The 23,079-nt window shown below is 41.5% G+C and overlaps 1 protein-coding gene across 1 annotated transcript in view; it reads left to right on the top strand.

The window, feature by feature from the left end:
• Nucleotides 1–23,079, top strand: part of USH2A (usherin) — a 2,319,650-nt gene that overhangs the window by 976,975 nt on the left and 1,319,596 nt on the right. Inside the window, exon 25 of the mRNA XM_086925936.1 lies at nucleotides 434–613. Within this exon, the coding sequence (XP_086782062.1) occupies nucleotides 434–613 (180 nt within the window). The remainder of the gene's footprint in view (nucleotides 1–433; nucleotides 614–23,079) is intronic.

The raw sequence follows: 23,079 nt of genomic DNA, 5'->3' as shown, positions 1-23,079 counted from the left end.
TGCATTTTAATGTCTGAATTGTTAAGCACAACACCTTCATACACACAAAATTACCTTCCCTTGTAGTCTTGAAATCGGTTTAGCTAAGTCTACTGTACTCATGGGAATACCCAGAGATCACTTTAGACTTCTATCACAAGCGTTGTGGTTAAGGATGGCCTTCACATTCCCCAATTTGTGTGCAAAAGTGACACCAGACATGTATGTTCTTCTATAATGGAAACTCCACAAAAACGAATTGGGGTAAAAAATCAGTTTCAATATTTTGACATTCTGTTCATCGTGTGTGCGATATCATTCTGAAGCTGTAATACATTTACTTCATTGTCAAAATATATTGACCTGCAAATATATGAAGTGGGATCTTTTTCAATAGTGAGAAATTATAAAACACGAGTAACTAACAAGTGTTCTTCTTTTACTTTGTGTATAGCTTATGATGATTACTCTGTGAGCATGGAACAACGGCTCGCGCACAGCAGTGGAGAAAACAACGTGTGGATTTCCATTGGAGGACTCGTCCCTTTTTCTAATTACACTGTTCAAATGAACGCTTCGAATACCCAAGGCAGTGCGACAAGTGACCTCATTACAGTCACCATGCCTCCAGGAGGTAAGTAGGAAGCAAATGGTGCCTGTGTGTCAGCTGCAAATCTAGTACTTGGTGTATTACAGTATGGCATTGAGTGTTTTATTTAATCTGCCAGATTAATCATGTTTATTGTTAGCAGTGGCACAGCTTGGCTATTTATAAATATCATCTTTATCTGCATGCTGTTGCAAGAGTAGGTGCAGCGATCATGGTCAGACACCATATAAAAGTCATATTAGCATTAAAAAATTGAGATAAAATCTGTTAAAAAACATTTTATTACAAGGGAAAGAATATAATAAAAAATGGAGTTATATATTGGAATAGTGTTGTGTGGGACCCATGAAAAACTATATTTAACAAAGATAACGTGAGGTGGGGGGTCTGTGAGGCATTGCCTTCTAGCAATGTGTTACCCACTGGCAAGGAATGGCCGCCAGCGGGATGCTTGGTACTGGGCCGAAAGCATTGTACGCTGTGGGGTTGGGTGTCTGTGAGGTGTTTTTCAGGGCCAGGCTACTGGCGGCCAAATCCTGCTGTGCATGGCCAAAGGCATGGCAAGGGGTTGGACACAGACATATGGTAATACGATTTAACTTTGCATTACATTTTAGAAATCACAGAAAAAAACAAAGGATTAGGAGGAGTTATAAGTAAGGTAGTGTAATTTTAACTTACTCTGAAAAAAGTCTAGAAATTCTGTGAAAAAAAGGTCAAGTGGAATTCATTTTAATATTATTAGAAGACCTACATGTAACTTAATTTTAACCTTTGTTGGTTTCAGTAAATTTCTAAAAACGTAATTGAACATAAATTAAAATCTCACCTTACTTCCGTATACCTCCACTTTAAACTTTTTGTCTATCTATCTATCTATCTATCTATCTATCTATCTATCTATCTATCTATCTATCTATCTATCTATCTATCTATCTATCTATCTATCCATCTACAGATTATACATACGCACACATATATTAAACAAACAGACAGTATTTATATGATAGAACAATATAAACCTGCATTATAAACAACAACATACAATTTAAAAACTTTAAATCAATACAATTTTTCGAATATATACCTTTCAACCAAATACATTAAAACCATATATAGAAAAAAATGTAAAGAAACCCAAAAACTGTAATAAAACTCAAATCCTAAACCATTTAAAGAAATAAACTATTCAAATGCCCTACTATAAATGCAATCCTGCACATATTAGGAAAAATGCTTACAAATTGTCTGAGAAGGAATCACATTTACTAAATGATGTCCACTCTAACAGACAGTAGGGAAATCTTCCTCCAGTCTATGAAACATTGGGAATCATGCATTCATGAGGTGGGGACAAATGTACTATTCTAAATCCTATCCAAACATCATTGGAGCAAGAGCACATATTTTTGGGTCACATTCACTTCACCCAAAATAGATAATATCCCTTATTGTTTAGATATATATAAATAATACAAATACATAATAATTAAATGAAAAATAGCTTAAAATAAGCAATATAACTCTAGAACCCACCCGTAAAACACACAAACATTTTTAAAATATATATCACAAAAGTATTAATTACAAAATATATTTTCCTTTTAAAATGTAGCAAATGAAATAATTAAATTAATTACAAAATAACTTAATATGCAGTGTAACCCAAAAAATAACATTCAATATATTAAAAATAATAAAATAATTTGTAAACACTGTTCAAAATATTTTTATTAAAAATGGGTTGCAAAATACAATTAATTCCATGCCAACATAAACATGAAGATAATTAGTACATTAATAAATACATCTTTTTTATTTAGAAATGTTATGTAAAATACTACCCACTCACTCCCCCATTAAATTCCACATCCTAAATTAAAAATTTACGGCATAACTCCACAAATTATAATATGTTTAATCAAATAAATAATAATTTAAACATTTTAAAAGCTTAACATAGTAATCAGTTTCCTTAAATTAATATATAGTTTAAAACAATATACATCCAATACTAAATAAACTGCAGAACATGAAACTAAGATTTTATAGATAAATGTATTTTTAAATAAATGAATAAAAAAAATTCAAATATGTACTTAATTTAAAAAAGTCTACCCACCAAATTCCCCATACACCCAGCAAACAAAAAAAATGCAATACATAATTTAAAAAAATCCAATCTTTAAAAATAAGTCACAATAAAAGAAAAGCCTAACTAACTAATTAACATACATTAATAAATAATTTTAAGAAATAGCCATCAATCCCCCCAAGTAAACTAATCAACCAGAAACAATATAAATAAGAAAAATATCGAAAACATAATAACTTAACAATAGCCTAAATATTACAAACTTAAAATAAGACAATAAGCCATCCTAATAAAAATTAAACAATATTTTAATCTTCAATATGATAGTAACACTATACTTTGATTCAATAGATTGGTCCCTGATAGTTTTCAATGGGAAGACCCTGTGCAGTCAATCTCACTGCATTGGGGACCAAATGGCACCATCTATTAAGCTAAATACAGTGCCTGCTGGGTTTGTTTGCCAGAAGAGGCCATCTGACAAAAATACATAAACTTGCCTTGCAATCCTTTGTTCCACTTGCTCTAGGTGACTTTACTAATGAACGAAAGTTAAGAAGGGCTTTGGTAAATGGTGCTAAAAACGATTTCATACCAGTACTGGCAGAGACATATGTCCTGGATAGCAATGATGTTTAGTTTTTCCTTGGCGACAGTGAACTATCTATTCACTTTACCTTATACAATTATGATACATTACACGCAATGACCTGAACGTGCCATTAAGTTTCAACCATGTTGATGGAGCTTAATTTTATTCACAACGACAATGACTTGCCTATCCCATATTTGGACTCCAACATGTTTATATTTCACCATAATCATTTTCTTTTTTCCCTTTTATTTCTCACTGTTTGACAAGTCCAGTGCTTAATATGTAAAAAAAAAAAAAAAAGTGCCAGGGTCCTTGATAGGAAGCCACTGCAGCTTGCCCCACCTTTTGCTCATATCAGTGCAGCCATTGCCAATATCAACATAACTATCAACCATTGCACTCCTTCAAGTGTGACAAACCAGACTATTCCAGGCCCCTACAACTGTAAGAATGGCTTGAGTGGCACGTCATAGTCTTTTTAGTTATATATTGAACTAATAACCAACTTTTGTTGTGCTCATCTCCAAATTCCACAAACATTGCCACCATGTGGCAGGCTGTCATAAGTGTAGGTGTTAACAATAAATTACCGGTGCTGAGCACCAGAAACCACCCGCTCATATTAAGCAGTGGGCAAGTCTTGAGCTAAAATTTGAATTTCAGCTTGGATTATGGGACATAGTCATGAGTGTGAGGCAGGATACTCTGCATAGCATGGGATATGCATGACTATTTAACACCAAGCAAAGAGAGGCAGAGTATTGGTTGGATGGGTGCATGACTCTAAGAGCTGCCATCTTTTCAGGCTCTTCTTATTTCCAATTCCCACTAATTTGGTTCTGCAGTATCTGGATATACAGGTCACTCTTTTTAAAAAAATATCTGTGAAATGCACTAAGTCCCAATAGAAGGCTCCACCTCCATTGAGCCTTAGTTATTCCTAAATTTGTTTGGGGCTGTTGACCACTCTTTGGATTTGATCCTTTTTGATTTATGTTTTTTTATTTTCCCTCTAGGTAGGCTGAGGAGGGGGTAAATCTGCAGTGTGTTTTTCAGCTCTTGTTCTTCTTTCACATCTGCACCTGTCTACTTGCAAGCATTATAGGACTTTAATTGATTCATGAAAACTGTGATTAGGTTTGGTGGTATTATTATGTACTGGCCTAGATAGCACCTATGGAGGGGAATGGGAGGAGTATGTTCAAGTTAGAGTACAACTTTCAGCCAACCTTGTCATTGGCACTTTCTTTTTTGTTAGTTTGTTGTTAGAATTCTTAGAAGCATTTGATAAAAGGTTACAGAGGAAATTTGGCAGGCGACTAACCAAGCAGCCCTCTCTTTTTAAAATGCTCTTATCATACCCTTTTGTATCCAGTAATCATATTCTGTATTCAAACAAGGACCCATTTTGTCTCTTTAGCTTGATTATTAGGCTTGCTTCCGAGCTGGAAGGGAATTTATTTGTCAGACAAGGCACAGTATGCAACACAGTGTCTTCATAATTGGAACTTGCCGCAGCCCAATTGTATGACACTAAAGTAAGGCATCCATATCCTACTCATGTATCCACTCAATTCACTTCCCTTAATCCTTATGCCATGAAGTGCTGAGCAGAGACCAAACATTACACAACATTCAGTCTGAAAAGTCAGACAGGCTAGTCTTTATTCTCTTGTGATTTTGGTATTCCAGTGGAAGTAACAACATAGATTAATATTGCATACCACGGAGCAGCAGTGAACAGGAAAGATATGCATGTGAAGAGTGTTTGCAAATAAAGATATGGGTAGAGGAGGAAGCAAAAAGATGTTTCGAGGCAGAACACTGTTAAGGATGTATAACTTTTTTTAAATGCTGGGCAATGGATGACCTTTTCAGTTTTTGGGGCTTGAAGGATTGCACATGCAACTGGTGTTCCACAGATTTTTTAGAATTTTATACCTCTGGCTTTTTCGGTCCTGGTCTTTAGGCCACAGCTAAATGTGGATTATTAATATGATGTCCCATTACCCCTTAGTGAAACTCTTGGCGAACCTGGAGAAAGGTATTTCAAATCACCTCCGCTCCACAGGACTCCTACTTGCACACATCCCATGCATTCACAGATCCAGATCAAGAGGATGGACATGCTCTTACATTGCGTTCAACAGCCTCCTGATTCACATCAGACTCTCCACCTCTTTTCTTGAATTCCACAAGAAATGAAATCCCTGGCTTTTTCAATAAACTACCATAGGCAGGGCTAGGTACACACACCTGCTCAGCACCATGATGCCTTCGAGGGTGACAGTGCACTTTACAAATACACTTATCATAACATTTGATGTTAGAAGATGGTTGCATGTAATTTAGCCTGAGAAGATGAAAACAGCTCTACCTCTTTTACTTAGCAATCCTAGATATGGTAATGAAATATTCTTTACCTTGTCCAGTCAGGATAAATTAAGGACTTCATTACATGCACTGAGCAGGAGAGAAATACTGGTTACCCACGGAAATGCCACTGGTAAGAATTATCAGTGATTGAACATGATTGTAAGAAATTGGGTTGTTAATGAAGGATGTGAAGCCAGCACAAGTAGTAGTTCCACAATAGTCTCCGTACTAGGAACCAAGCACCCCATTGTGGCACTTGACCCTGTCAGGTTAGCGAAGCATAGCAATCCAAAGTCTTCTAAGGGGAGACGATGTGGGCTAGTAATCTCCATCCGCCGGCACAAACAACAACACTCAATAAATGATTGTCCAGTTGATGATTTTTATTTGGGAAAGAAAAAGTATATTACTTACAAACACACTGCTAAATACTATGCATTAATTTACAAATATGTACATAAGAATACTGTTGGTGACAATGTGAAATCACATTGGATCCCTAGTGGGTCATGACCCCCAAAATCACAGCACCCCCATACCAGACAGAATGTCACAATACATGTTGGTATCATTTTAGATAAAGCAGACCTAATGGCTTTGTCGGAGAGTTACCACATCAGTATAACAGGCAATCTTACTGGTTTTGCCAAAGAGTCATCCGCAAACAGTCACATCAGCAATTTCATGGGGAAACATTTTTGATTCTGGTCTTGGTTTGGTACACAACTCAGTCACAATAATGCAAACATGGTTGGGACCGTCATCATAATCTTCATCATTGTTTGGAATCCTTGCAGGATTTAAAATATTACATCTCTTGATTGAAATATTTACAGCTGTCAGTATCATTTGCTCATACTTTGTAAGGCTGTCATTTGTCAAATGCTGGATTTGAGTATGAGTAACAAAATCTCTACTGTATGAGGGACTAACGTAATGAGTGTATAGCCCATGACATCTCTCTTACTCTGTTCAGTTGCAAGGCAACCAGCTGCAACAGATTTCAAACAACCAAGAAGGGGTATGGCTACTGGCTCTAATGCAGGTAAGTGGCAAGCCAATTTACCTCGCCATGTTTTTGAAATAATACAGCCAAAGCAAACTCTTCTTTTTCATGACAAAAACAATAGAACTCTGTGTCACAATCAGGCATTCACAGACAGGGTGCACTTCAAAGACTTTCTCTGTGCTCTCGGAAAACGTTCATGCATTCATTATCAAATTGCAGAGGATTCCTTAAGTCACTGTGGTTGAGTCTCTGCAAATTTTCCGCAATCAGCAAAAAACTTGGAATCCACTGATGACAGTAACCAACTATTCCCAGAAACATCCTCACTTCCCTCTAGGTGATTGGGGAATTCATCTTCAGGATTGCATAAACCTTTTCTTTGAACACTTTCTTAGCCCGGTTCTCAAAATGATGACCAAGATAAATTACTTTTTTTTACAGTGCTTCCGCTTTGTAGGTGAAACTTTGACCATTGACAGCAAGATGAATCAAGAGCTCAATTGTACCCAACTTGTAGTCCTCTTTTGTCTTTGATGCCACCAATACCTAATCTGTATATTGCACTAGCACTGAAGTACAGGGCATGTGCAAACCTTCAAAATCTTTCTTTAGACTCTGCCTACAAATAGGGGGACTTTTTGTTTAACCTTTAAGGTTCAACACCATACCAGAATTTTATTGAGATAGAGAATGCAAGGTTTTTGGCTATCCTCATGTAGAGGAATTGAAAAGAATGCTTGGGATAAGTCAATGACTGTATACCATTCTACATCCACAGGAATTTGAAACAAATTCACAGCAGGATTCACCACATTGACCAATACCACCAGACAAAATGGGACTACAATTGTCTTAATCTTTCTATGATTTTTGACTACCCCGCACTTTCCAATTGTTTTATAACATCATCACTGGACAGTTGCAAGGACTACCAAGCATCTCTCTTAGATTACCCTTTATCCTTAACTGGGACATATTCTGAAACCTGGTTAATAATATATTTATTGCTTATCCCTCCAACTTGGACTTCTTTTCCCAAGAGGGGTAGGTTTGGAACATCTCTAGAATGAATCGTGGCATGGGCAGCACCAGCATTGATCACAAATTATTCGGGAGGGTCATTAACCTCACCATCTATGTATAGGTCACTCTGATGGACTTCTAGGACCACACCAAGCATGCAATCATCCTCCCCCTCAGGCAACATCAATTTGTCACATCCGGACAAAACTTGGAAAAATCCCTGCTCAGAGTCAATGGATTCTGCTGAAACTCGAATGTATGGCACTTTATTTCTCATGTTTTGCTGTAACACAGGAGCTACAGACATCATCATATGGAACTGCCTTTTGTTTTGCACATTCTCCATTGGAGTCTGTTGGTCTGGGGAAGCAAACTGTGCCTGCATCTGATTTGCATTCTGTTGCATTTGAGGAACAAAATCATTTGGGATTGGATCTGGGTTCTAGCCACATTCACACTTTCAGTGTCCAATTTTCCTGCAAATGTGACAAGCAGTGCCCTGCTTCAGAAAATTAATATTCACATTTGTTCTAGAAATACTCACTAACCCTCTACTCCTATCTTTGGCTTGCTACAACACCGTATCCCTCCTTGGCCCAACTCCTTGCATACATTGCAGCCCGAAATTTGAATTCACATTCACACCAGAACTTGCAGGCAATACAAAATCTGTTTCTGAATTCATCATTTGATTTCAGTTGATTCTCTGACTCCGCTTCGTCTGCGCTATCATTACATTTTCTTTTAACTTTTTCTGCTTTGTGTAAAAATAATCGCTACACTAAGCTTGGGGTGCTACCCTAAAATTTAAACCATTATGAACCCTTAAATTACTTTTCTTTCTGGCTCTTCAACTCCCCTACACTTACTATAAATCTATATAAGTCTTTCATAATAAAAGTGCACCGGCTACTTCGGCTCTCATTATCTTTGCTCAATTTACATATTTCTCTGCCCCCTTCTTTTTCAAATAATCTATCACTCTATGTTTCCATAACCAAATCAGCTGGAGCATTATTTGGTGGAACACTCTGTTATAACATACCTAAATCAATCAAGAACACCTTCGAGATTGTCACAAAACTGTGTACTTCCTTATACCATTAATCAGATTCCTCTCATTATTTTCACTCAAAATAATTTCACAAAGCTCACTAAATAAACAAATGAACAACACCAATCCGAGCATGGCTATAGCAAAGATCAACCAATGACAGCATGACTACATTGGCAACCAACCAATGACAGCGCACCTCATGATGATGTCTTGTCAATCCTAGCACAGATCCCATCATCAGTTAACCAACTGCAGTGTACCTTCTCCAAGAATAAAAATCAACATAAAGCCTTCAGCCATCCATGCAAAATAAATACCAAATTTCTTTTCTATTCAGTCGATAAAAAGATGAACCAGAAAAGTCACTAAATTGACCTGTGCTTAACCCTCTGGTAACATGGCACAAAAGCAGTGAGGCTTAACTTAGAGGGTATGTGTAAAGTATTTATGCTGCACACAAACAGTAATGAAGTGAACACACAACACAAGAAAAATCCCACACAAATTCAGGAAAGTAGAGTAACGTGAGGCAGGGCTGCAAACTGTTGTCAGAACATGCTGATTAGTAATATTGTGCGAAAAAGAAACAGTGGAGAGAAAACGCCTTCGCATTTCAATTGCATCCCGTACCCCTCCCTACAATTGTCGGCCTGCATCTGACTTCACGGAGCTTGCAGAAATGAACTGCTTGGCAGTAACTTTGACGCCAGCTCTCACCAGAGGTGCCTTGACCACCGGGGCTCCCTGCTTCACTCTCCCCCGCCGCCGCCTGCGAAATCCTGCGGCCGCCGAGAGGGGAGAGTGCTTTGCTGAACACCGGGTCTGCTGCCTACAATCCCCAGCATGCCCTGCTGCATCACGTCGACACCGGCTGCAGCGTCCGTGTCAGCTGCCCGCGCCCGGAGGCGCTTATCAATGAGCCGCTCCTGCTGGGGAGCGGGGGCGAGAACTGCTTGGGAGTAACTTTGACGCCAGCTCTCACCAGAGATACCTTGACAACCGCAGCTCCCTGCTTCACTCTCCCCCGCCGCCACCTGCGAAATCCCGCGGCCGCCGAGAGGGGAGAGTGGTTTGCTGAACACCGGGTCTGCTGCCTACAATCCCCAGCGTGCCCTGCTGCATCACGTGGACGCCGGCTGCAGCGTCCGCGTCAGTTTCCCGCGCCCGGAGGCGCTTATCAATGAGCCGCTCCTCCCGCGTCGCGGGACGCCCGCGGGCGACGCCGGGCTGAGCCCGGGCAGAGGGCGGGCCATCTGTGGCCATCAGTGGCCGGAAGAGGACGGGACGGGCCACAGACCCTGGACCTATTTTAAGAATTATATCATTCAAGTGAGACTTTGGACTTATTATTAGGTTTAATCTGTGTCTTAATATTATTTGTTTTATTGGTGTAAATTGTTGTTATTACTGCAAGAGTACAGCTGTTAGTGTTATGTCTAGACTCACCAAAGACATGCCAGTTGCTGGCCTGATCACTATGGACAACTTCTTGGTTAAAAAGGTTAACCAAATCAATAATGAGCGCAGGGCCTCTTTAGGACGTAGTAATCTTCCTGTATCACCTGAAAATATGCCCACTCAAGTGATAGAAGGAACAGAGGGAATTACAGAAGGGAACCCTAATTCAAGTAGTGAAGGGGCACCTAGGACTGTGGTACAGGTACAGGTACATGCGGAGGCGCATTCAGATCTGCAAAACTCCTCTAGTGAAGAATCAGACTCGGCCCTTCCAACACCAAGACCAATAAGAAAGTGTAGAAAGATTCCGGCAAAACGAGGGGGAAAAACTACAAAAATAAGAGCTGATACTTCCCGTCCTAATACTAGTAAGGCTGGTAACCCTGCAACAGGCGTTAGTAATTTGGAGGGTAATAGTGAAGGAGGATTAAGCTTAACTTCTAACCATTATGAGAATCTGATCAGCACACTATTAAGTAAGATGGAGGAGAAAATCACCGAATTGGTTAATCCACTATTGACTAGACTGGATGCTGTAGCCTCTGAGGTAGAAAGGCTGGGAGGACTGTTGGCGGCACATCTGGCTCCTGCCACTGCCCCAAAAACGATTGCACCAAAAACTAATTCTAACAAAGTTGTGAAGGGAAAGGCAGACAGGGCAGAGAGTGTGCAGCAGCGGTGTCCACAAGGTTTGGTAGAAACAAGGGCTGTTAATAATTTGTCACCAGCAATCCAGCCACAAAAACAAGCCCCGGCACTTGTGAGTAGCAGACCAGCGCCAACCCAGAGAATAAGACTTAGGAACGTAAATCTTCCGCCTGACTATGTGCCCTATGTGGTGGTGCTGACAAATGTCCCACGCTTTGAAGAACATCCTGCTCTACCACATGGGGAGTCTCAAGAATCACTGAAAAATAGAACAGTGGCCTGGTTAAACAAAAATTGTGGTTTTCCAACTCACTATTATGACCAAATTATTTCAACAGAAAGGGTCAACTGGGTTGGTGCCTCGTGTAAATCAACAACTGGGGATTGTGTGGTTACTAATTTTAAACATCCACAACATGTTGCTACAGTGTTATTGCGTGCATCCTCACTAGTGTATAGCCCAAACAGTGTCTGTGTGCGTCCATTAGGATATTTTTATGCGCCTGGGCCAATTACCCCCAAAGACTCTAAAAGTTTCAGGCTAATGTCCCAAACTCGACCACCCACACCGGCAGCACCATATATGTATAATGCTGCTAGCCATGGGGTGAATGGATGGCAGATGCCTGTACAGAATAATAATACTGTTAATCAGAGTTGGAGAGGGTTTAATGTGGCCACACAGAATAGATTTGAGGTGTTTTCGGGCCTGGATGCTTGTGATTGACTTGAGGAGGATGAGGGTCAAAGTATTGCACGAACTCCAGTAGATCAGCCTATCGAGGCAAAACAGCTCACAATACACAAAAATAATGTTATTTGTTGGAATGTTGCTGGGCTGGCCACTAAGATGCAAGATGAGAACAAGATTAAATATATTAAATGTTTTCAGATTATATGTCTACAAGAGACTTGCTCAGTAGAGTGTGACCTTTTTATTGAAGGATACAAGGCATACTTTGTACCTGGGGATGATCACGTTTATTTCTGTAGCTATGACATGCACAATACAAAGAAGGACATCAAGTAACCCTGGTATCCTAGGCTTAGTTTTAGCCAAAGATAATTGTATGGTTGGTCTGATCAATTTTTATAATTCTACTAATACATGCACAGCTTTTAATAACCTAAAAACCTTAAATGACTATGTTAGCTCATCAATGAAGGACTGCTCACATAACCTAATAATCATGGGTGATTTTAATGTTCACCCCTGTGGGGACCCTCTAAAGAAAAATCTTCAGGAAATCCATTGTGCTAGACATGAGGGCCTGCATTCGGAACATACATTGGAGGGGGACTTTTTTAATGACTTACTAAATGACCATGATATTACTTTAACAAAGGCACTGTGTGATCCCATGAAGTGCTTTGATACTCCAACTTTCAAAGGGCATGGGAAAGGGACATTTATAGATTATATGTTACTAACTTTGCCAATGCAGGTTTTTGCAGATTCATTCACTATTGAAAATAATGAATTTAGTGATCATAATCCACTGACTATCCACCTTAGGGGTCCTTGGGTGGTTAATGCAAGTTGCAGTCTGTCCATGGGCAGGGTAATGACAACAGATGGAAGACGCCGCCTATAATGGGCCATGTGTACTCCTGACCTCATATATAAAAACATCAAAGATACCTGTAGTGATGAAATTAATAGCTGCACTCGGGATGACTCTAATCCAATGCAGGTCCTGTCTGCATTTCAATGTCTAACAGACAAAGTTTCTATCTTAATGACAGACCCAGCAAAGAAGTCTGGGAAAGAGGGACCGCGTTGGTTTAATCAGGAATGCGCTAAAGCTGCGCGCAACCTGAGATCTGCCCTGGCAGCAAACCCACGAAACAAGGAGACAGTCAAAGGGTGTCACAAAGAGTTTAAACTAGCCACTGCCACTCGTAAAGAATCTCTGAGGAACGAGGCGTGGAATGAGATCTTGGATCCACAAACCCCGAAAAATAGTTCTGGATTCTGGGCGGTAGTGAAGAAACCATTCCTGGTGCAAGATCCAGGAGAGGGACTAGAAAGTGTTATAACTAAGGAGGAGTGGGTAGTACACAGCGGCACGGTGGACAATATTACGAATATCGACCCCGATAATGGGGCAACCTCCTTCAGAGTAAATAGAGGAGAGGTAATGGTAGGGATAGAGGGGCTTACAGCTGGTAAAGCGCCAGGACCTGACAGGATACCCCCTGACCTTTTTAAATCTGATCCCAAGTTTTGGGCACCGATTGTTGAAGCTGTTATCAATGCAGCCGCTAGAGTCGGGTGCCCATTTTCCTGGGGGGTTTCCACCATTGTCCCGATTTTTAAAAAGGGGGACAGGGACAGCCCACTCTGTTATAGGCCTATCTCCCTAATTAATTCCATGGCTAAAATAGTGGGGAGAATTGTACTGCAGAGACTTTCTGACTGGGTGATGGACAATAACATCATGTTTATCTCACAGTATGGCTCCTGCAGTGGCCGATCAACCATAAACAATGTATAAACCTTTACTCAATACTCAGCAAATACTGTATTGCCCAAAAAGGCACAGTCCACCTAGCCTTCATGGACCTATCCTCAGCATTCGACTGTGTGAACAGGGGAAGGCTCTTGGGGTCCATGAGGGAGAAGGGAGTGGACAGTGGGATTGTCAATTTTCTTGTAGATCTACATAGTAATACCAGTGCGAATGTTAGGTATTCCCAAGAGTTGTGCGTAACTGAGAATTTTAGAACTGGGAAGGGTGTGCGCCAAGGTTGCATATTAGCCCCTTTCCTTTTTAACTTTTATATAAATGAACTTGATAGCGTTTTGCAGGAGGTGAAAGCTGATTGTCCTAGGGTGGGGAGAAGGAGTATTCCCATTCTTTTATACGCAGATGATGCGGTCTTAATATCTAGAACTGAAAAAGGTCTCCAATTGTTACTCAATGCTTTTAAACAGTTTATGGAAGAATGAGATCTGCTGGATAATAACTCCAAATCATTTATTATGCAAGTTGGTAATTGACTAAACTGACATTACACGTTCAAACTAGATAATGAAGTAATTCCATTTTCTAATACATTCTCTTATCTAGGGGTTCTTTTTGATTCTAAATTGTCGTGGGGTCCACAACTTGCAAAGAAAAGATGTGATGTGGTTAGGGTTAATGCTTCTATTTTTAACTTTGCTTCAAAATTAGGGAAAAAGCCAATGCTCGCAATGATGAAATTATATGATGCTAAATCAGTAGCAACTGCAGTCAATGGTAGTGAACTTTGGGGTTATATGGCTTGTGAACAATTACAGATTGCAGAAAATGCATTTTTAAAATGCCTCTTGTGTGTCTCGGCCGCCACTTCCAACTTTGCAGTTCATGAGGAGTTAGGAGTAGAATATTTGAGCGATATTCTCTCCCTACGCCCATTGACCTGCTGGTTGAAACTGTGGCTGAGCCGAGACATCCCCCTAACACACCTGATTGTAAAAGATTTCATTTCTCATGATAAGGCACTAGGTACCCCATGGCTGAAGTACTTAAAAACAAGTTTTTGTGAGCTGGGCCGCCCTGAACTATTTGATCGTCCAACTGAAATTGTAAAAGGGGATATTGAAGCCATTAAGCAGTCTTTTCTCCTGAGACGGAAGGCCGTGAGGGAGGGTGCTGAGTTACAGAAAACAAGTGTAAGGAAATATATCATGGTTAAAACATGTATGACAATGGAGCCTTACCTACTCGGCACATTTAGTACCCATGAAAAGTTCTTGTTAACAAGATTTTGATTGAACTTGTTCCATCATCTCCAAAAAGATTCTTTTAGTAAACTTCCTGTATCCTGTGGCTGCGACGGAAAGTCTCCACAGGATATGCTGCATTTTATGTTTTTATGTAGATTTTATGAATGTCTCTTAGAATGAGAATATGTCTGGATCAATGAATGTTAATATATTAATGAATTACAGTTCTGTGGAACTAATGTAGATAGGGAAATTTATTTTTGTAATTACACTTCACTGATGTTTTATGTATGTACAGTATGAAATGTGTACTTTTATGGTTGAATCAAACCGAAATAAAGTCTCTTTTGAATTGAGCAACGTTTTAATAAATATAATCTGTCCAAAACAAATTAAATCCAATCAGTAGAACTGGAGTTATACATTCTTCAAGTTTTTAGTAAAGAATAGCGGCAAAACGAACATAGCGCCAACCACGAGTATATGGTCATGTGAGATCGAGTCAAAGTTACAAGTTAAGGCCGACTGCGATAGAGCACAAGTCGGCTACAAGAACCAAATTACCTTTCCACTTAGAAAAATTCATGAAGATTCCCTGGAGAATGTAGACTTCAGCAGGGCGAGCCAGCAGGCTTTATCTGCGAAGAGGCAGTCATTGTCGGGGAACTGCTGTACAAGGTCACGGTGAAGAATTCTATTTGGACTCTGATCCTTCCTGTGAGATGAGGCTGTAAATGAAGAGGGCTTCACAAGGCCATATACATTAATTGAGAGGTACCGCTGAAAAGTATTTGCTGCTGCAGAGAAGAACATAGTCAGACCTGCAGTAAACTGAATCCTACTGGGATGCACCTTCGTCTGATCTGTTTGCAGGTAGGTTCCAGTTTCCTGTCGGCTCTCAGAGCAGTTTTTACTGAAAAGTCCCAGGATTTGGGATTTGGTAGGAGGTGACCACTTTAGCACCACACCAAGGAACCAAGACCTGAGCTCGGCCAGCACCTGGGGGCTAGGACTCACTCCATCAGAGACCAGCAGCAGCAGGTACATTGCAGGGCCTCTGGAGTTTATTGTGTCTGTGTAGCTCATACAGGAGGCCAGCCAGGTAGCACGTGAAGACACTATGGTGGTCCTGGGATTCAGGAACAAGCTCCAGTCTTCCTTTTTCAGACAGCATGGCATTCCTTTCAGCAGCAGGGCACCAGGCAGACCTTCTTCTGAGTCTTCCACAGATCTAGAAGTGATCTAATTTAGGATCTAAGAGTGCAACCTTTTATCCCCAGTGCCGGTGACTAAAGACTAGGGTCAGGTTCCTTTGTTTGTGCTGCAGGCAAGTTCCTTTGAAGTGTATGTTCAGCCGGAAAAAGCTCCGCCCACACAGTAGGAGCTGCTCACGCTGCAACGTGGTACAGAGGCAGATGGGGTGATACAGAAATATAAAAACAAAGAAAAGCATTTTAAAATAATTAAATTACAACTTACCTGATGCTGCGTCTGCTCCATCTTGCTACTCTCCCGATCCTCGACTGGTACACACTGTGCAGGCTCCCAGATGCCAAAACCAGTGTTTCTCTCATGCATGAGAGAAGTGATGGGATTTGTATGAGTGCCTATAAGTAAACTAAATGTGCCAGTTATGTGTAAGCCAAGTTTACCATGTTTTAGGGAGAGTGCACAAGCACTGTATCGCTGCTTAGCAGTGGTAAAGTGCACAGAGTCTTCCAGCCAACAAAAATAAATTCAGAAAAACAGGACGGCTAGAAACAAAATGTTTGAGGTGACCATATACCAACACACACCAAGGTTGGTTTCCCATCCTGTGATAGTACACCCTGATTATCATGTTTATTTCTGTGCACCAAAGAATAAACAAACACCAATCAAAAGTAAATACAATGAACCTCAAAGGAAAAACTTGTTATTTCAAAAAATCCCTCATTAGTGAAAATGCAGCGCCTTGCAAATCACTCCACAATTTCACCAAAAAAGTTCAACATTATATTAAGATACTTCATTACGAGGAATCCGACATACATATAGATATGCCAAACAAATTGAAATCACAATGATAAAAACAACCAACTGAACCAAGTATTAAAAACACAAAACCAAACATCTCACATACAGCATAACACTTCATGATTCAACATAAACCTGAGCCGTCAACTACAAATCCCACACCAAGACACTCTCAATCTCAAGAATCTTTCCACCCTACTGATACTAAAAATATTTTGCTCAGGAACAGCACTGGAGCACTGGGACACCACAAATAATGTAAATATGGACTTTTGGGATATAGACAAAAATTTAGATCAGGGCAAAAATTATTTTAACTGATATTTCCTATCTTACCTCCATAACCATCCTCTGCTACCAAACCTTTGGACCTACTACACACTAGAAAATATTCATGACCCTGGTCCACCCATACGTTGGGCGGACCAAGGTCGAAAATTGGGCGGAATCGAGGATGGTGTGAACCTCAACATCTATGAGGTAATATGCTCCCAAAGAAACATTTTAAATAGCATTTCAAAATAAAGTAAAAAAAGAAAGGACTGACTCAATAAGGGTGTTTGAGATTAGAATTTAGGAAACCATGTAGGTTTATCAAGATTAGAGTGTAATACAGAAAATGTAGAAATGCATATGAAGTAGATTTCATTAAATGGATATAAACCATGTGCCATGAATGCTCTCAGTATACCAATAGTACAAAATAATTGGCAAAATCAGAAATAGAATGTGAATGAATCATGCAGAAAAATAAGAACTCAACAGAATCCTTAGCAGCGTCCAAAAAGTAACCTGTAAAGTCAAGGATTTATATACAGGTTTCTGTAAGGGGACAGGTATGCCCAGACGTGGGTCCTGTGCACACTGTGCCACTGGAACAAAGCTATAACTGGCTGATGAGCCCTAAATATGGTGAAACCGGTCCTAGATTGCTTGTGTTCCACTTCAGGGAGAACCCGGCCTGGCAGTTGGGGCTGAGCTGTTCCCATTGTAGGAGGGTCAACCCTCATTTGTATATGGCTTGGTCCATCCTGAGGGGGTATGGTGTGCAAAATAATGATGCACTGGTATGCAGCTCCAAGTTAATATGAGTTGCTTAATTTAACTCAAGTATTCCATTCATCAATTTTGTATACTTCATCGTTCACTGCAGCACATAAAGGGCCAGAGAACTTCAAGGCACAGTGGGAATTGTTGTATATTGCACCCATGACAAATGCCTGCATTTTGACTTCTTTCCTTCAAGAGACACGGGTAGCAATAGCAGTGAATATGCCAGTAAATGAGAGCTTTTTACAGCGGAAACAAAAAGAAGATTCTTCAATGTAAAGGGTCCAGTACCTGCATTCCTTATGCCACCATCTGTTGTCAACAAAGTGGAAAAGTGGAAGCTGTCCTCCTTGGAGTGCATTCACCTTTCAATTGTTTTTCTTCATCACAGCAGTTGCTAACCATTTGGTAGATAGGGGTTGTTAGAAATTAAGTTACTGGTTGATGGGGTGGAAGCCCTACACACGCAACAACCTCAATCTTTGTCAGAATGAACCGCAAATTTCACAAAATGAACCTTTCCTTAACCCTTTAGTAGCTTGGCACAAAGCAGTCAGGCTTAACTTAGATGCAATGTGTAAAATATTTATGCAGTGCACAAAACAGTAATATAGTAAAAACGCAAAATAAGGAGCATACAAAACCACTTTTAGAAAAAACAGACTGCATTTTAATAAATAGTGAAACCAGAATGACAAAAATTCAATCAGTTGAGGCGGAGGTATTCCATTTTTAAGTAAATACAGCACCTAAAAGCACAAAACATCACTTACGGTCATCTGGTTATGCTAGACTGGGGGAAAGTCTCGAGTTCAGGCTGACCATGATAGAGGGTGGGCCAGATACAAGGACTAGGTTCTTCCAGCTGAAATGGTTACCTTGTCAAAATCAAGCACAAAGAGTTCAATCAATCAATCACGGAATTTGTAGAGCGCACTACATACCCGCACGGGTCTCAAGGCACTGGGGAAGAAAAAGGGAAGAAAAGAGGGGGGGTGCTGCTACTGGTAGATCAGCCAGGTCATGAGTAGCCTCCTGAAGGTCAGCAGGTCTTTGGTCTGTTGTAGGCTGAGTGGAAGGGTGTTCCAGGTCTTGGAGGCGAGGTGGGAGAAGGAGCTGCCGCCTGCAGTGGTTCTTCGGATGCGGGGGGCGGGGGCGGTGGCGAGGGAGAGGTCGGCGGAGCGGAGCTGGCGGTTGGGGACGTAGAAAAGCTGCCTGTTGAGGTAGGCTGGGCCGGTCTTGTGGAGTGCCTTGTGTGCGTGGATGAGGAGTTTAAAGGAGATTCTCCTTTCGACGGCGAGCCAGTGCAGGTTTCTCAGGTGGGGGGTGATGTGGCTGTGGCGTGGTACATCGCGGATCAGGCGTGCTGAGGCGTTTTGAATGCTTTGCAGTCATTTGATGAGCTTGGCCGGGGCTCACGCTTAGAGGACGTTTCCATAGTCAAGTCTGCTACTGAGGGCCTGGGTGACTGTTCTTCTTGTATCTGTTGGGATCCACCTGTAGATCTTGCGGAGCATGCAGAGGGTAATGAAGCAGGAGGAGGAGACTGCGTTGACTTGCTTGGCCATGGAGAGCGTTGAGTCGAGGATGTGTCCCAGGTTGCATGCGTGGTCGGTGGGTGTCGGGGCTGCCCTCAGTGTCGTAGGCCACCAGGATTCATCCCAGGCTGAAGGGTTGTAGCCGAGGATGAGGACCTTCGTCTTGTCTGTGTTCAGCTTTAGTTGGCTGCTCTTGATCCAGTCGGCGTCGGCCTTCATTCCTTCATGGAGGTTGGATTTGGGGGTGAGGGTGTCCTTGGTGAGGAAGAAGATCAGTTGAGTGTCGTCAGCGTAGGAGATTATGTTGAGGCCGTGCTGTCGGGCAATGCGTGCGAGCAGGGCCCTGTAGATGTTGAACAGTGTCGGGCTGAGGAATGATCCCTGGGGTACGCCGCAGAACGGGGGAGGCGGACGCTCTGGGTTCTGCCGGAGAGTAAGGAGGTGGTCCATTCCAGGGCCTTGTCTCGGATCCCTGCGTCGTGGAGGCGGGCGCATAGAGTGTGGTGGCAGACAGTGTCGAAGGCGACTGAGAGGTCCAGCAGGATGAGGCCTGCGGTCTCACCGTTGTCCAGCAGGGTCCTGTTGTCGTCTGTGGCGGCGATGAGGGCAGTCTCGGTGCTGTGGTTGCTGCGGAACCCTGACTGGGATGGGTCCAGGATGCTGTTTTCTTCGAGGTATCGGGTTAGCTGTCTGTTAACAATCTTCTCGATGACCTTGGCAGGGAAAGGAAGCAGGGAGATGTGCCTGAAGTTCTTGAGGTCTCTCGGGTCCGCCTTGGGTTTTTTGAGCTGGGCGTTGATCTTGCGTGTTTCCAGCTCTCTGGTAAGGCTGCGGTCTTGAAGGAGAGGTTGATGACGTTGTGCAGGTGGGGTGCGATGGAACTGCTGGCTTTGTTGAAGATGTGGTGCAGAAAAGGAACTAACGGGGAGCAGGAGTGGATTGTGCTCATGGTCTTGATGGTGTCATCGATGTTCACGTTGGTCCAGGCAGGCAAGGGGTTGTGGTCAATGGTATGTGGTGAGTCTGGTGTGTCGGTGTCTGTTGGGGCTATCTGGGTGTTGAAGCTGTCGTGGATGTTGGTGATCTATTCCACATACGGAGGCTGCAGGGAGAGTATTGCTGATGGTCGTCGCAGTGTGGTTTGGGTTGTCATCGATATAGCGTGAAGAGCTGGTCAGGTGTCACAGATGGTCATTGTTGAGGTTTCACATTGGTGGTCACCACAGGCTGACGTTGCTGTAGAACGAAGTGCAGATCTTGTGTACCTGTCGTCACTGGTGTTCACAAAGAGTCAAGTTCACTGGAACTTCCAATTGGTGGTCATTGCAGTCTGCAGAGTTCTGGTGCGAACTAACCAATTTGTGAAGAGCTCAAAACTGCAGGGTTTCACCTTTCTCTAACAGTAAGAGCTAAATTGATGGCAGGCAAGAGTCCAGGACCTGGGACGTGCTTCTTGGGTATCGGGAACTCACTCTAGTAGATTCCAGTAAGGCTCAGAAAGGTCCAGTTGCAGGTGATAAGTGGCTTTGGAGGTTCAATATTTATGCTTGAGGCCAGCCTTTGAAGTGGGAGAATTCCCTGTTCTGCCCCCACATCGGGTTCTGGAAAGTTACACCTTACACTGTCAAAGCTCCAAGAAGTCTGGGGTGACAAAATATATGGAAGACTGTGTGTGTATGTCTGTGTGTTTGTGTGTGTGTATATTTGAGGTCACATGTCTGGAACTGCCTCTTCTGGAAAGTTTGCATTTCTTGTCCTAACCACCTTGCAGCTCCAGATCGTCTGGCTTCATCAGATTCAACGCAATTTGACAGAGGATCTTGCATCTCAGCCCACATACAACCAGGCACACTTTGCAGCAGGCTGAACTCGGCCCTGTAACTGGGACGAGCTCCATCAAGGTCAGCCTGAACCTGTGACTTTGTCCTGGTCCGGTGTGACCAGATAACTCAAGTAGGCATTTTGTGATGTTTGGAGCTATTTTTACTTGAGACTTTGAAAGTGAATATCTCCTGTTTGGATTTTTGTCTTTCTGGTATAATTTTATTTATTAGTATTTACTATATTGTTCTAGACTGGAGTGTGATTTTTTGTGTTGTGTGTTCATCATATTACTGTTTGTGTGTGCATAAATACTTTACAAATTGCCTCCAAGTTAAGCCTGACTACTTTGTTCCAAGCTACCAGAGGGTTCAGCACATGTTAATATGGAGTTTGCTGGTACCTTCACCCTGACAAGGATTGTAGTTCCTGCTTGAGAAGGATTTACTCCCACCCCTTAACCAGTAACACAATGCAACAAGGTATTTAGGGCCTTTTTATGATGGCGGTCGGACGAGCTGTCGGCTGTCATGCCATTGGCATTAGAATGCGACTGCCTTCAAGGCAGGCACAATTTGTATATTTTGTATTGCGGCGTGTGCTGCGGGCTGCAGCAGACACTGCAGTCCAAAATAAACACATTGCACATATCCCTGCACTATGTGGCAGGAACCATGCGGTGCCTGACACATTGTGCAGCGATATGTAGGGGGGCACCCCAAGGCCCAAATTGGAGGGCCAGTGGTGAAGGGGGTCCGCTACGGGCCACCAAGTAACTTTCCGCCTGCCTTTTCATGGCGGGTTTACTGCCTTGAAACTGCCGGCGAAAAGGGACATTGTAATCCCTACAGCAGTGCCTGAGCAGGCAACGCCACTGTTATAGGGATTGCAGTCCCTCTGACAGGCTCCTGGCGCCCGTTGGATGTGTGGTGGTCTGTCTCTCCGCCCACCCTCTATATAACGTTCATTATAATGCGGTGGGCGGTCATGCAAGGTCCCACAGCCATAGTAATGAGGCCCTTAGTTCCGACACCTACGTATATATACATGCATTCTTGTAATCAGGGTAGATTTCCATCTCGCCATCATATGGTATATCAATTCTGTAGGACTAATTTCTGACTTTCATAAGTCAAGAAACCTGTGCTAACATTGCAGTATCATTTCACAGAGATTACGTACCATCCCGGTGTAGGTGCGCAGTCTGAAAGCATCATGGCATGGACGATATAGTTATGAATGGAGTCCCTTCAATTTCAGAGACAACCTTATTGTATGAACGTTTTTATTCACATGCAGGAGACATTCCTTCATATGCTTTGATGTATTTAGAAAGCCAGCGTGTTATTGCAATACATTTTTTTTAAAAAATGCATGTAATGTCTGAAAATGACACTGTTCCTCTTCAAACCAGAATCATCGTTAACAATGTACTTATCTAGCTTTCAATTGTTGTTGATTACAATTAGGGACATTATTGCATTTTAAATGATCTTTTTTATGACCTTGTGGTAGTTTAATGGTGATACCTCATTTATTAAATAGGATTTAGTTCATGGTTCCTTCGACTTAATGATCTGAAAGTATATTACCCTGATTTACACATAAATGCAAGTAGAAAAGCATGTGGCATTCAGTAGAATATGTGCATTTAAGTAGAATTAAATTAGCACCGAGAGTTAATAAAGAATTCTTCTAAACCATTTACCACTGAAGTGTGATCCAGATCGAAATGAATAATAAATGAACCAAGGGTGGAGTAACTGAGCGAGCGAAAATCCAAAAATTGTGAAATGTGGATTTCCTTATCCTTTTGTGTTATTTGAGCTTCGGGCTTGTCTTTGTTGAATTTAGTTGTATTTGCTGAGATAAAAAATGGGGAGATTTTTTTAAAGAGCGTTTCCCAAAAAATGAAAATATATGTTTTATTGAAATAGTTTTCTTAAACAAATTCATGCTCATCAATTTAAGGCACAATTAAATAAAAGCATGAGATTAATGATTCTCATTCTTTAAAAATGTGCAGCACACTTACCACAAACTAAGATACTACTTCAAGATTCTATAAAATACTTAAATATGCATATTA

This window comes from Lissotriton vulgaris, chromosome 6 (genome assembly GCF_964263255.1).
Source record: "Lissotriton vulgaris chromosome 6, aLisVul1.2, whole genome shotgun sequence".
In the NCBI taxonomy this organism is placed as follows: Eukaryota; Metazoa; Chordata; class Amphibia; order Caudata; family Salamandridae; genus Lissotriton; species Lissotriton vulgaris.
Note: the sequence above shows the minus strand (reverse complement) of the source record. Positions and strands in the feature narration are given on the sequence as shown.